Below are 14,652 nucleotides of genomic sequence, written 5' to 3'. Positions count from 1 at the left end.
CTAAGTTTTAAATTTTTCTCCTATCACTTTGTTTGTAACTCCAGTGAAGGGGCAATTATATCTTAACTTTGTGGATAACTTCAAAACCTGACATAAACCTTTTAAAGCAACTTTTAACTAATAAATAAAATAAACATTATATATGTATAGTATTTTTCCGAACTATAAAATACACCTTCTTATTAAATGACCCCCAGATTTAGAGAGCAGAAAATAGGAAAAACATTTTTCCTGTTAATTAAAACTTCCCTGGTAGTGTAAAGTGGAGTGGCTAGTATCATTAATTTTAATCCACTAAGGTAGAATAAGGATGTAATAAATCTTTCGTTAGTGTTACTCTGAAGCATGTATTATACACACACAGTGCTGCTACATATGCACATATAGACACACACCACACACAGCTCTGCTACATGCACACTACATGCACATATAGACACACCTCTCTGCCACATATGCACAGATAGACACACAGTTCTGCTACATGCACATAAAGACACACCTATGCTACATATGGATATATAGACACACACATTTCTGCTACATATGTAGCGCTCTACGGGGCAGGTGTTTTAACCTACTCGTAGCCGGGCCGGGGGTGCAGATCCTCTGCGTCGTCGCGGGGTGGCCTGGCCCGGTTCCATTGCCGCGAGGCGTACAGAAAGGAAGATAGGAGGGTGGCAGGAAGGATGGAGGTAGTAGTTGGAATTTTAGGAAAGTCTTTTTAAGGTGATCGTGACGCCACCTGTGGTACGTGCCCAGGGATGGGGGCCACTGCTACAGGGTCTCTCACCGGGGCAGGTGATGGGTGCAGCCGGGATGGTGTCACTCCCTACAGGCGGAGCAGGATTATCCTGGGAGGATGGCAGGGGTAGTGGTAGTCCCCATTGTTGCCGCAGCGCTGGGCGATGGCGCCGGTAAAGGAGAGCTGTGGTTCCAGGTGTTTTTACTCACAAGTCTTTCAAGCGCTACCCAGGGTACTGTTCTCCGCCACGAGGGGTTCCAGCCGATCCCAGATCTGTGAAAGGTCAAGTCTGGTGTGTGTCAGTCTGTGAGCCCTTTCCTGTTTTGATGCACTAAGTATCGGACCCCCGTGGCGTGAAGCACATGAGGGTCCCAATGTCAGTAAAAGTGTCCCGTTCTGTATGCTGATAGCGCGGTTCCGTTATGGAGCCGGTCCTCAACCCAGGATCCTATGTGCTATTTGCTGCAGACTCATGGGATAGGTGCGGTGACTTTCCGTAGCCGTTCCCTGCGACCCTTGCAGAGTTGGTAAACAACGTGAAGTATGCCTGCCCTAGGATTCTATATCCCGACAGTGCCAGTCCTGCGGAAGCAGCTACCCTGCTTCTCCCCAGCAACTGTGTTGAACGCCTTGGCCCACAGAGCTGCTCGCGACATATCCGCTCTGCTCTGTCTCTGAAGCTGTTTTTTCTTCTGTTGTGGTGTTGTGTGTTCTGAGCTGTTGCCCCCAGCCGCTGCCACTGACTGGTTCACTACGCTCACTAGGTCAACCTGCTTTTCCCACTGTGCTCCTATCTCCCCCTGGTGGTTGCTTCTCACTGACCCTGAGTCCCCAGCCCAATGGATCCCCTTGTGCGGTGGCATCCTGTAAACCCACCGCTGTAGTGACCCCCTACTGTGATCTGACCATGGTTCAGTCCCCATTGGGGAGGGCAACCCTGTGACTGTATGTTTGTGTATATGTAAACCGGCCTCGACCTTCCCTGGACCCAGGATGAGTACTACACCCTAATGCGGATGCAGTACCTTGTGGCGCCTGAAGCTGCAGGGGCACTACACATGCATGTATAGACACACAGCTATGCTACACAGGCACATATAGACACACATAGCTCTGCTGCATTCACACATAAACTTACACACCTCTGCTACATGAACATTTACTAACACACACATTTACAAACACACAAAGCTCTGCTACTTGCACATTCACACACTATACATTACACATCTTGCAGTTTCTTCCACGCATGTGAATGATCTTATGTCCAGAAAGGTACTTGAGTTAATCGGGTGGAGGGTCCTTGAGTTGCTCAGGATATGCAGGTCCCAGTAGACTTCCTCTCCTCTTCTGCACCGAACACATAGATCAGTGTGTAGCATGAGTAGAGAGAGCAGTTCAGGACGCGGTGTTTTCTTCAATCTCAGGAAGCTGCCTCTGGACTATAAGACATGCACACTTTTTAGCAAGAGTTTTTCTTGTCAAAAAATGTGTCTTAAGCCCGCTACACACGCTTCAATATATCTCACAATCCGTCGTTGGGGTCAAGTTGTAAGTGACGCACATCCGGCATCGTTTGTGAGGTATCTGCGTGTGACAGCTACTTGCGATCAGGATTGAACGCAAAAACGTTGATCGCAAACACATCGTATCATTCTCTAGAATTGAGCGTTTTGTTGCACGAACCTAGTGAATTGTAACGTGTGACATCCCTCATACGATTTTGGTGTCTGAGGCTATGTGCGCAGGTGTGCGCTCTGCACCGCAGCTTAAAAAAGGTCCGCTTCAGAGCGCAGCTGAAAAGCTGCGTTCTGAAGCGCCTCACAATGTCTGTCATTCACTAATCTCTGTCAGTCCGTCACTATCTCTGTCCCTCACTCTCTGTCCATGTCAGTCTATCCCCCTCTCTCATATACTCACCGATCCCCGATCCCCGGCGCTGCACGGCGTTCACACTGCTCCGGCGGCTTTTACTGTTTTGAAAAAGCCGGCCGCCCATTAAACAATCTCGTATTCCCTGCTATCCCCGCCCACCGGCGCCTATGATTGGTTACAGTGAGACACGCCCCCACGCTGAGTGACAGGTGTCACACTGCACCCAATCACAGCAGCCGGTGGGCGTGTCTATACTGTGTAGTGAAATAAATAATTAAATAATTAAAAAAAACGGCGTGCGGTTCCCCCCAATTTTAATACCAGCCAGATAAAGCCATACGGCTGAAGGCTGGTATTCTCAGGATGGGGAGCTCCACGTTATGGGGAGCCCCCCACCCTAACAATATCAGCCAACAGCCGCCCAGAATTGCCGCATACATTATATGCGACAGTTCTGGGACTGTACCCGGCTCTTCCCGATTTGCCCTGGTGCGTTGGCAAATCGGGGTAATCAGGAGTTATTGGCAGCCCATAGCTGCCAATAAGTCCTAGATTAATCATGTCAGGCGTCTATGAGACACCTTCCATGATTAATCTGTAAATTACAGTAAATAAACACACACCCGAAAAAATCCTTTATTAGAAATAAAAACACAAACATATACCCTGGTTCAACAATTTACTCAGCCCCAAAAAGCCCTCCTTGTCCGGCGTAATCCAGGATGCTCCAGCGTCGCTTCCAGCGCTGCTGCATGGAGGTGACCGGAGCTGCAGAAGACACCGCCGCTCCGGTCACCTCCACGCAGGTAATGAAAACAGCCGCGCGATCAGCTGCTGTCACTGAGGTTACCCGCTGTCACTGGATCCAGCGGTGGCCGCGGGTAACCTCAGTGACAGCTCAGCTGATCGCGCTACTCACCGCCGCTCCTATCACCTCCACGCAGCAACTGAGGTGAGTAGCGCGATCAGCTGAGCTGTCACTGAGGTTACCCGCGGCCACCGCTGGATCCAGTGACAGCGGGTAACCTCAGTGACAGCAGCTGATCGCTCGGCTGTCTTCATTACCTGCGTGGAGGTGACAGGAGCGGCGGTGTCTGCTGCAGCTCCGGTCACCTCCATGCAGCAGCGCTGGATGCGACGCTGGAGCATCCTGGATTACGCCGGACATGGAGGGCTTTTTGGGGCTGATTAAAGTGGTGAACCAGGGTATATGTTTGTGTTTTTATTTCTAATAAAGGATTTTTTCGGGTGTGTGTGTTTATTTACTGTAATTTACAGATTAATCATGGAGGGTGTCTCATAGACGCCTGACATGATTAATCTAGGATTTTTTGGCAGCTATGGGCTGCCAATAACTCCTTATTACCCCGATTTGCCAACGCACCAGGGCAAATCGGGAAGAGCCGGGTACAGTCCCAGAACTGTCGCATATAATGTATGCGGCAATTCTGGGCGGCTGTTGGCTGATATTGTTAGGCTGGGGGGCTCCCCATAACGTGGAGCTCCCCATCCTGAGAATACCAGCCTTCAGCCGTATGGCTTTATCTGGCTGGTTTTAAAATTGGGGGGAACCGCACGCCATTTTTTTTAATTATTTAATTATTTATTTCACTACACAGTATAGACACGCCCACCGGCTGCTGTGATTGGGTGCAGTGTGACACCTGTCACTCAGTGTGGGGGCGTGTCTCACTGTAACCAATCATAGGCGCCGGTGGGCGGGGATAGCAGGGAATACGAGATTGTTTAATGGGCGGCCGGCTTTTTCAAAACAGTAAAAGCCGCCGGAGCAGTGTGAACGCCGTGCAGCGCCGGGGATCGGGGATTGGTGAGTATATGAGAGAGGGCTGCTAACTTCAGTAACTTAGGAGATTAGCGGTCACCGATGAGTCTTCACTGGTGACCGCTAATCAGGGCGCGACACAGACAGAGCCGCAGCATGACAATGAAGTCGGGTGAGGTTCACCCGAGTTCATTCTGACAGTGCGGCTCTGTCTGTGTCTGCTGTCATCTGCCATTCAGCTCTGCTACATGGCTGTCTGTGTCTGCTGTCATCTGCCATTCAGCTCTGCTACATGGCTGTCTGTGTCTGCTGTCAGCGGCCATGTAGCAGAGCTGAATGGCAGATGACATAGTAAAAACGCATCCCTACACATTACACACGCTTGGCAAGTCAATAAATTAAAAAAAAAAGGTGCCCAATGCATACGTCACAGAACACATGATCTAAAGGATCGCACATAACATTGATCAATTTAACATAGACTACTAACGCTCGTGTGACAGCAAATGAACGACCAACGTGAAATCTCATAGATCCCGTATGCAACCTGGGCGTGTCACATCGCAAATGCGATTGTACAACTAATTGCAACGTGTAAAGTGGGCTTTATAGTCCTAATAAGACCATATGTAAATACACATGTGGTCAAAATTGTTGGTACCCCTCGTTTAATGAAAGAAAACCCACAATGGTCACAGAAATAACTTGAATCTGACAAAAGTAATAAATAAAATATCTATTAAAATGAACAAATAAAAGTGAGACATTGCTTTTCAACCATGCTTCCACAGGATTTAAAAAAAATATATCAGATTCAAGTTATTTCTGTGACCACTATGGGTTTTTCTTTCATTAAACGAGGGGTACCAACAATTTTGACCACGTGTGTACAGTATATGTATTGGTTTTGGCATCCAAAGTCTTAAATGACGCATTTACCTGCAATAATACATTCTCCCCTACCCCCGTATTGCTGGTCAGATTTACGATTTCAAAGCAGCTATGTAACAACTACTTTGGAATCTGTATTTTAGGCCAAACTGTATGACATTCAATCCCCATCCAACCCTGACAAAAAAAGTGATGATAAATTATAAAATAGATTTTTTATTAACTTGAAATAACATGACAGTTTAAAGGAGTTATACTCTTTGTACAGTCCTTTTATGTCAAAGCGTTCTAAGCAGAACTCAGGATTTTCCTCTGCTAATGCATTTACTAGTTGCAATCTATAGAAAGCACCTCAAAACATGTGTTCCAGTGTTGTGCCAAACCAGGAGAACAATGTCCCTGTGACCATATTCTGCTCTGGCAAATTAGTAGTGATCATGTAAGAAGACATACTGTAGATAGGTGTTTCCCAAATGCGGTTCCCAGCTTTAGCAATGCAGTGAAGGACACAGACACGGTAGGATAAATTGAAACAGGATTTACTCACAATGAAGCAGGCATACATAGTGGTTACAGTCTCTTAATGGGCACAAGCTTAGTTTTTACTCAGCAGCTTTAGTACGGTTTCTTTCTGGCTACATGTCAATATATAGAGTAGAAGGTGCTTGGGGTGTACACATTATTAGGAACAGTCTCTACGCTTAGCATTTACACTTTAAAGGGAACCAACCATCAGGATTTTCATATATAAAGTAAAGCCAGTGCTATACTGGTGCTTGGATGCTGAATGTAAGCATACCTTTTGTTCAGAGATTGGATGTTTTATTTCAGAAATATGTGTAAGTAGAGTTGCAGCAATGACATACTATTTGATTGACAGATTCAACAGGAAGGGAATAAGTGGGTTGGGTTTTGCTATCTATTCCCGCCCCTGTCTGCCTGCCTGGCCTTCCTCCCCTTGTCGCCATCATAGACTTTAATTCTGGCAAATGCAGGGGCGGAACTTGATAGCAAGACCCGACCCACATATTCCCTTCCTGTTGCACCTGTCAATCAAATAGCAGTGCATTGCTGGAACTTTACTTGTACATATTTCTGAAATAAGGCATCCAATCTCAGAGCAAAAGGTGAAAATCCTGCTGGTTGGTTCCCTTTAAGGATGCACAAAGCTTAGTGGTTACAAGGTTAAGAGACACCACAAACAGTGCCCCGCAGCTTTGAGGTTTGAGAAAGATATAATGGAACACCTTGCAATCTATCGAAGATCAGTCTGCAGCAGCTCTTGCAGGAACAGTCTAAAATTTGTGCTTCCAGATGCAGATTACAACAGTTTTCTTAGACACACAGAGTAATAATAGGTCTCTGTGCACACCATAATATCCCTTGCTGTCCCTGGTAAACGGTGCTCACACTACAGGAAACATTTAAGTTACTGTCTCAGGCCAAAGCAAAGCTAGTAGTCACACAATTGGAAATCAATTGGTATTGCAGTAATTAATTTAATTGTAATGTCTTCATAGCTCATTTTATCATATGATTTATTTTTCAGCAAATAATAAAGCTGTAAACATGTGTAATGACAAAGTTTATAAAAATGTAGAGGAAGTAATCTGCACTATAAAGGAAAAGGTAAAATAACAAGAGTTTGTCTAATAACACATAGTTCACTGATCATTGCTGCATCTACCAGGTAAGCTAACATATCAATCTACATCTACATGAGCTGATGAAGGTTTCCAATTTAATTTACATCAATTTCTGTCTTAAATTAGAGTAAATCTATTAGATTGTGTTTGGGGGGGTCAATCTTCTTCCTGGAAAGATTAGAAGAACCCCTCTCTCTGGGTTTCTAGGAAAAATGCAAAAAGTCATAAAATTGAGCGACAATCTGTGATTTTTATACTTAAAATATGTAGTCTCTATTCTAAACAATAAAAATCGTGTTTACAAAAACTTTTATGGGCAGTATTATTAGCTTTTCCTAACACATTTTGCATAAATCAAGTATGCATTTGGCAATAAAATGTCATAATCTAATACCTAATATGAGACTTCGATCAGCAGTTATTTCAAGCAATACCACGTGAAAAACTACTCAAAGTCTTTCACGTGGTATTGCTTGAAATAACTGCTGATTGAAGTCTCATATTAGGTATTAGATTACGACATTTTATTGCCAAATGCATACTTGATTTATGCAAAATGTGTTAGGAAAGCTAATAATACTGCCCATAAAAGTTTTTTAAACGAGATTTTTATTGTTTAGAATAGAGACTACATATTCTAAGAATAAAAATTGATAACCAGTTGGCACAATAGTTACATTAAAAGGGTTTTCCCTCTAACAAAAAATAATTTTTAAGTTGATTTTAGTCAAATAGACATATGGATCCAATATAGTTTCCAAACAAGAGAGGAAAAAGGCAAGAGACACATGAGAAGGGATGGGGATTTGGGTGTTCCCTAAAGTGGCGTAAGAAGGGAATTCTTTTGAAAGGTGATTGAAACACTATAGGGAGAAGATTTGTCCTATCTGCTATCGGAGAACCAAATGTGTGGACTAGTAGAAGTAATATGACTGCTGTGGTCCACCAAGAAACCCACACATACAGTGTAACAGAGCTGTAATCTTTACCTTGATCGTGTGTCATGACAACTGTTATTTTTGCTTCCAAGAAGTCCTACCTTGTAGTTTTCTTTGCTTGGTAGTTAGAAATATGAAGCTTAACATCCAAGCATTAGGTTATGACCTAAGGTTCGGAGTGCTCTCTGTAGCATAAAAAGGTAAATATAGCAGTACAGTGTTTGTTGAGTGGACCTGCTCTAGATTTTTAATTTCATTAGGTTCCACTTATAGTCCATGGTGGCTAAGATTAATACCGTACCCTGAAATGGCATGTCTTAATTAATGCTCACCCTATTTCAGTAATGCTTGTGTTTTCGCTGTGCTTACCTGGTAGTGTCAGGCATTAGAAGGTTAAAAAAAGTCATTAAAATAGAGAAGAGCACATTATAGTAGGCACTTGTTTTTGAAGGTCAGGAGCCATTAGCAATGCAGTATTCAATAACTGCTGACTTGTTTTGTAGTTAAATGAAGCATGTTTGTCATTGGTGCAAGAATTCAGCAAAATGAACACCTCACGATCCGGTCTGGTAAGATTCTGTGCAGACTTTGCATGACCATATTTTAATGGTGTAGACATATATAAGTTTTACACTGCATAAATGAGTACACTCCAACAGATTTGTAAGAAAACCTGTAGATTCCTTTCAGAATTAACATTTTCTATGGGATACCATGCTACAAAATACTACTACAAATGTGGGCCATTGATTGCAAGCAAGATTTCTTATTTTGAACACCCAAATGTAATTTTCCTAACATTAATTCAAGATCATGTTGCAAAACTGAGTACAGCTAAAGTCTAGACTACAAAATTCTAATTAACAAGAATTCAAGTCCAGTTATTCATTAAACGTGTCCAGCAGACAGTTGACTATAAAAGGGCATTAGCTAACAAAGAAAACACGTTTCCCAGTCCATTCTGTCCGCAATGGCACCACATGAAAGAGAAATGTCATGAAACCCAAGAAAGAAAGTAATTTATTTACACAAAAAAAGTGAAGGATACAACAATATCAAAAGACACGGTGATCGGGTGAAGATGGCTACTGTGAGCTAAGCGCTGGTAAGTGACGTACATCATTGATCAGTGCCTGTGCTCATTTTTGGACAGAACCATTTTTGTTCTGTTACTTTTTACTCTCACACCACTTCGGTGTGCGGCGTGAGAGCTGAGTACTGGACTGGTTAGTGATGTTTATCACTGATCGGTATCTGTGTTCAATTTTTGTTTGTGTTTTGTGTTTTGCTTTTTCTTAGTGAAAAAACAAATAATTAGCTGATAGAGTTAGATAGATTTTGGGACAGGAAAATCTAATAAAATATACTGTAATAATAAGCTTATACTTAAGTTTTTTTTACTAACGTGTATAATTCCAGTTGGTGTCAGTTAATTGCCAGCTCTCAGTATTTGTTTTTACTGTGTTCACATCGTACATTTAGAATTATCTTTTCAGGACAAAAGTATGGTACAAAAAAGCTGACAGTTCACATCGTTCAGATGGCAATACTATTATTATACAACCTGACGTCTTCACAACTCACATATGCCAGCCTAATGTACTCTATACAACCTACACAACTCATATATGGCAACCTGATGTACTTAACACAACTAACATATGCCAACACATTATAAAATTCATATACCAGGGAAACACCAGATCAATTCCAATATAGGGATGCTTGTAGAGGGTTTTTATTGTTTTGGCACTTCAAGGGCTCTCCAAAGGCGACATGGTGTCCGCTATCGATTCCAGCCAATTTTGCATTGAACAAGTAAATTTACACTCCCTCCATTATGAGCCCTACCATTCACCCAAACAGTAGTTTTCCACCACATATGGAGTATCAATGCACTAAGAAGAAATTGTACAGCAACATTTTTGTGGGAAAAATTCTACTTTTTAATTTTAATGGTTCAATATTGTAACATTTTGTGAAACACCTGGGCGTTCAAGGTGTTCATCATCCATCTAGATAAATTCCTTGAAATGTCTAGTTTCCAAAATGGGGTCAATTGTCGGGGGGTTTCTAATGTTTAGGCACATCAAGGGCTCTTTGCAACATGATGGCCGCAAACCATTCCTTTTGGAGTTTTGCAGTATACCCAAACAGTAGTTTTCCACCCACATATGGGGTATTGGCGTACTCAGAAGAATTTGTAAAACTAATTTTGGGGTCTATTTTCTCCTACTACCATTGTGAAAATGAAAAAAATTTGGGGCTAAATTCACATTTTTGTGGGAAATATCTATTTTTTCACTTTTACCGTTTAACATTGTAAAAGCCTATGAAGTGCTTGGGGCTTCAAGGTGGTCATCACGCATATAGATAAGTTAGGGGTCCAGTTTCCAAAATGGAGTCACTTGGTGGTTTCCACTGTTTAGGCACATCAAGGGCTCTCCAACTGTGTACATGTCGTCTGCTATTGAATCCAGATGATTTTGCATTAAAAAAGTCAAGTGGCGGTCATTCCCTTCCAAGTCTTGCTGTGCGCCCAAACAGTAATTTTCCACCATATATAGGGTATCAGGTTAATCAGGAGAAATTGCACAACAAATTTTAGCATGCATTTTCTCCTGTGAAAATAAAAAAATATTGGCTAAAACAACTATTTTTGTGGGGAAAATTATGATTTTTTTATTTGCACAGCTCAAAGTTATAAAATTCTTTGACGCACCTGGGGTTCAAGGTGCTAACCATGCAGGGGTTCAAGGTGCTAACCATGCAGGGGTTCAAGGTGCTAACCATGCATCTAGATAAATTCCTTAAGGGGTCTAGTTTCCCAAAATGGGATAACATGTCGGTGTTTTCCATTGTTTAGTCACATCAAGGGCTCTCCAAAGGTGACATGGCATCTGCTATTGATTCTAGTCAATTTTACGTTGCGAACGTCAAATTGTACTTCTTCCCTTCCAAGCTCTGCCATGTGCCCAAACAGTAGTATTCCACCACATATGGAGCATCACTGTACTCAGGAAAAATTGCACAACAAACTGTACAGCGCATAGTCTCCTCTTACGCATGTGAAAATAAAACTTGTGGGGCTAAAACAACATTTTTGTGGAGAAAAATATGATTTTTATGTTCATTTCTGGACCGTAATGATGCATCCAGAAGTATTTGGACAGTGACACAAATAAAATACAGTGAGTAAAAAAGTATTAAACATGTCACTAATTCCCAGGATATTATATATCCTTCAAGCCCTCCCAATTATGGTCCCTTCACCATTCTTTAAAAGCCTCACATCAATCCAAACTAAATTCATCTGGGGAGACAAACCACCACGAATTAGCAGAAAGATCCTGCACCGCTCCAAGCCGGCTGGAGGGACTGCACTTCCTAATTTCAAATCATATTACTTAGCTACTCATCTTTCCAGAATTCTGGACTGGTGTAGGAATGGTGAGATGAAGGCCTGGGTAGGAGTGGAACAGGACTTCACAGATATATATTTACTGGGCATTCCATGGGTGGGTCTCAGCAGAGTAAAACATCTGAGAGATCACCCCACAATCGGGGCTACTTTGGCATGTTGCGATAATTCATTCATTAGATCACACATACTCCCCCAATCGTCCTCATTGTTTCTGGTTCTGGGAAATCCGCTTTTTCCGCCGGGGGTGGAAGACTGGATATTCCGGTCAATTATGATAGAGGGCTATCACAGAGTGCTGCACTTTGGTAGTGGAAATGCCTGGCCAACAAAGGAGCAACTTATGAGCTCCCAAACTCCCCATGCCCTCGATGTATGGAGAGCCAACCAATTGACACATTTCTTGAAATCCCTTCCTCCTAGATACCATTTTTCTAACTCTATGACACCTTTTGAAAAGGAATGTATAAGCACAGGTCCCATTAGACATACTCTTTCTATGGCATATAATATTATTAACACACCCACTGGGAACACTAAAACCAAATTTCAATCACAATGGGAGGACGATCTTCAAATCCAGTTTTCTGAGGCCCAATGGGAAAAGATATGTTCTCTGACCCATCGATCCTCTATCTCGTCCCGTGATCAGGAAGCGAGTTTTAAGTTGCTCACCAGATGGTACAGGGTTCCTACTAGACTGCACTCAATCTTCCCAGAAGTGAGCCCACTCTGTTGGAGATGTGATGAGGAGGATGGTAGTCTGATGCATATTTTCTGGTCATGTAGGTGCCTTGCCCCATTTTGGGAGAATGTGCAAACAGTTATACATAAAGTTACTAGCTTGACCACCGCTCTGGATCCGGCCCTTGTCCTTTTACATCATTGTGACATCTCAACGAAAAAGTACAAGAATTCCTTACTACGACACTTAATCACGGCAGCCAGAGCTTGCATACCTCGCTTGTGGAAAAAAGATAATCCTCCTACTATGGCAATGTGGTTCGCCAGGATAAACGAGACGATGTTGCTTAAAGACCTCACTTCCATAATTCACAACTCTCAAGACCGATTTATTAGAACTTGGTATAACTGGACAGAGTTTAAGGGATCTGATGATTACATTTCACTGTTGGAGACAGGTTGAATTTGCACTGTCAGTGTCTGGAACCTCCCCCCACCTCCCCCTCCATCCTGACAAATTCACTTACCCTTTTTGACCCCAACCCTCCCACCTTTTTCTTCTCTGACTTTCTTTTCTCTCTTTTTCTTTCTTGTTCATGTTTTACTCAGTATCTTCTATTCTGCCAACTCACACTTGAGTTACGGCCCCAGTTTTGTTCACTTCTCTAATGTGGCCTCGTTATATAGTATAAAAAGGTATTATGTTGATCCTCCCGACAGTAATCGGTTACAGTTCTCATCGTTGTTTATACAGTCTTGAGTTTTGTATCTCCCCATATTTTAGGATTTGATCTGCTAACAATTCCTCGATACAATGCTTGTGTTCTGACATTGTGCTTTATTCTGTACAATACAGTGTTTCCTGTGTTATTGATAATGTTAATAAAAGTTAAATTTATAAAAAAAACCCAAAATTGTCACTAATTTTCTAATTACCATATTTTTCGGACCATAAGACGCACTTTTTTTCCCCCAAATGTTGGGGGAAAGTTGGGGGTGCGTCTTATGGTCTGACTGTGGCTGCGGGGAATGAGCTGCTGCGGTGGAGCGGGTCATCGGGGGCACGAGCAGGCTGTAGCAGCCTGCTGTGACCACTTGGGCCCGCTCATTACATATGCACGCCCATCCTCCCGCCCATCTCTCAGCGCAGAAGCCGGCGCTGACAGGTGGGCGGGAGGACGAGCGGGGACGCGCGCATAGTAAAGAGCCAGGCCACATGATCACCCCTGGCAATTACAGCCTGGAGTGATCATGTGCGGCTGTATTCACTGCTCCCCGCGCATCATCAGCGCGGGGTGCAGTGAATCAGTACACTCACCCGTCCCCGTGTGTGGAGCCGTCCCCCTGAAGCACGCGATGTCTTCCTGTCTGTGCCGGTCAGCTGATCTGTGCTGATCAGCTGATCGGCACAGACAGGAAGACATCGCGTGCTTCAGGGGAACGGCTCCACACACACAGGTGCAGAGAGGAAGACGATCGGCTGCAGGGAGTGAGGAAAAGGTGAGTATAAACATTTGTTTTTTTTGCTCTGTGCTATAGGATACAGGCCATATACCAGAATGGTATATAAGCACGATGGGGGCATATAGCAGGATGGGAGTATATGAGCAGGATAGATGGGGGGTATATGAACAGGATGGGGGGTATATGAACAGGATGGGGGAAATATGAACAGGATGGGGGGTATATGAACAGGATGGGGGTATATGAACAGGATGGGAGTATATGAGCAGGATGGATGGGGGGTATATGAACAGGATGGGGTATATGAACAGGATGGGAGTATATGAGCAGGATGGGAGTATATGAGCAGGATAGATGGGGGGTATATGAACAGGATGGGGGATATATGAACAGGATGGGGGAAATATGGACAGGATGGGGGGTATATGAACAGGATGGGGGTATATGAGCAGGATGGGAGTATATGAACAGGATGGGGGGTATATGAACAGGATGGGGGATATATGAACAGGATGGGGGAAATATGAGCAGGATGGGGGGTATATGAACAGGATGGGGGTATATGAGCAGGATGGGAGTATATGAACAGGATGGGGGTATATGAACAGGATGGGGGTATATGAACAGGATGGGGGTATATGAACAGGATGGGGGAATATGAGCAGGATGGGGGAATATGAGCAGGATGGATGGAGGGTATATGAGCAGGATGGATGGAGGGTATATCAATAGGATGGGGGTATATGAACAGGATAGGGGTATATGAGCAGGATGGGGGTATATGAGCAGGATGGGGGTATATGAGCAGGATCATATACAAGGCAGGAGGATCATTACCAGGATGGGGTACCTTAGTAGAGAATTTGGGGACATTACCCCCCATAACAGTGTCAGCAGCAGATCCTCGCCCTATAACAGTGTGTCATGACCACATTTTTTTGCTTAAAGTTTTATTTTCCTCTTTTCCTCCTCTAAAACCAGGGTGCGTCTTATAGTCCGGTGCGTCTTATAGTCCGAAAAATACAGTACATATATTTCTAAAGGTGTTATTGATATGAATTTCTCACCAGATTTCGGTAACAACCCATCCAATCCACACAGGCAAAGAAATCAGACTATTGATGTCCATTAATTAAGTTATGTGTAATAATAAGAAATGATACAGGGAAAAAGCATTGAACATATTAATAAAGAGAGGTACAAAA

At 43.3% G+C, this 14,652-nt stretch overlaps 1 protein-coding gene across 1 annotated transcript in view; it reads left to right on the top strand.

Annotated features, from left to right (window-relative positions):
- LOC142303383 (uncharacterized) overlaps nt 1-14,652 on the top strand; it is a 140,988-nt gene that overhangs the window by 77,929 nt on the left and 48,407 nt on the right. Inside the window, exons 6-7 of the mRNA XM_075344687.1 lie at nt 6,844-6,923; nt 8,382-8,447. Coding sequence (XP_075200802.1) covers nt 6,844-6,923; nt 8,382-8,447 — 146 coding nt within the window. The remainder of the gene's footprint in view (nt 1-6,843; nt 6,924-8,381; nt 8,448-14,652) is intronic.

This window comes from Anomaloglossus baeobatrachus, chromosome 4 (assembly GCF_048569485.1).
Source record: "Anomaloglossus baeobatrachus isolate aAnoBae1 chromosome 4, aAnoBae1.hap1, whole genome shotgun sequence".
Lineage (NCBI taxonomy): Eukaryota > Metazoa > Chordata > Amphibia > Anura > Aromobatidae > Anomaloglossus > Anomaloglossus baeobatrachus.
Note: the sequence above shows the minus strand (reverse complement) of the source record. Positions and strands in the feature narration are given on the sequence as shown.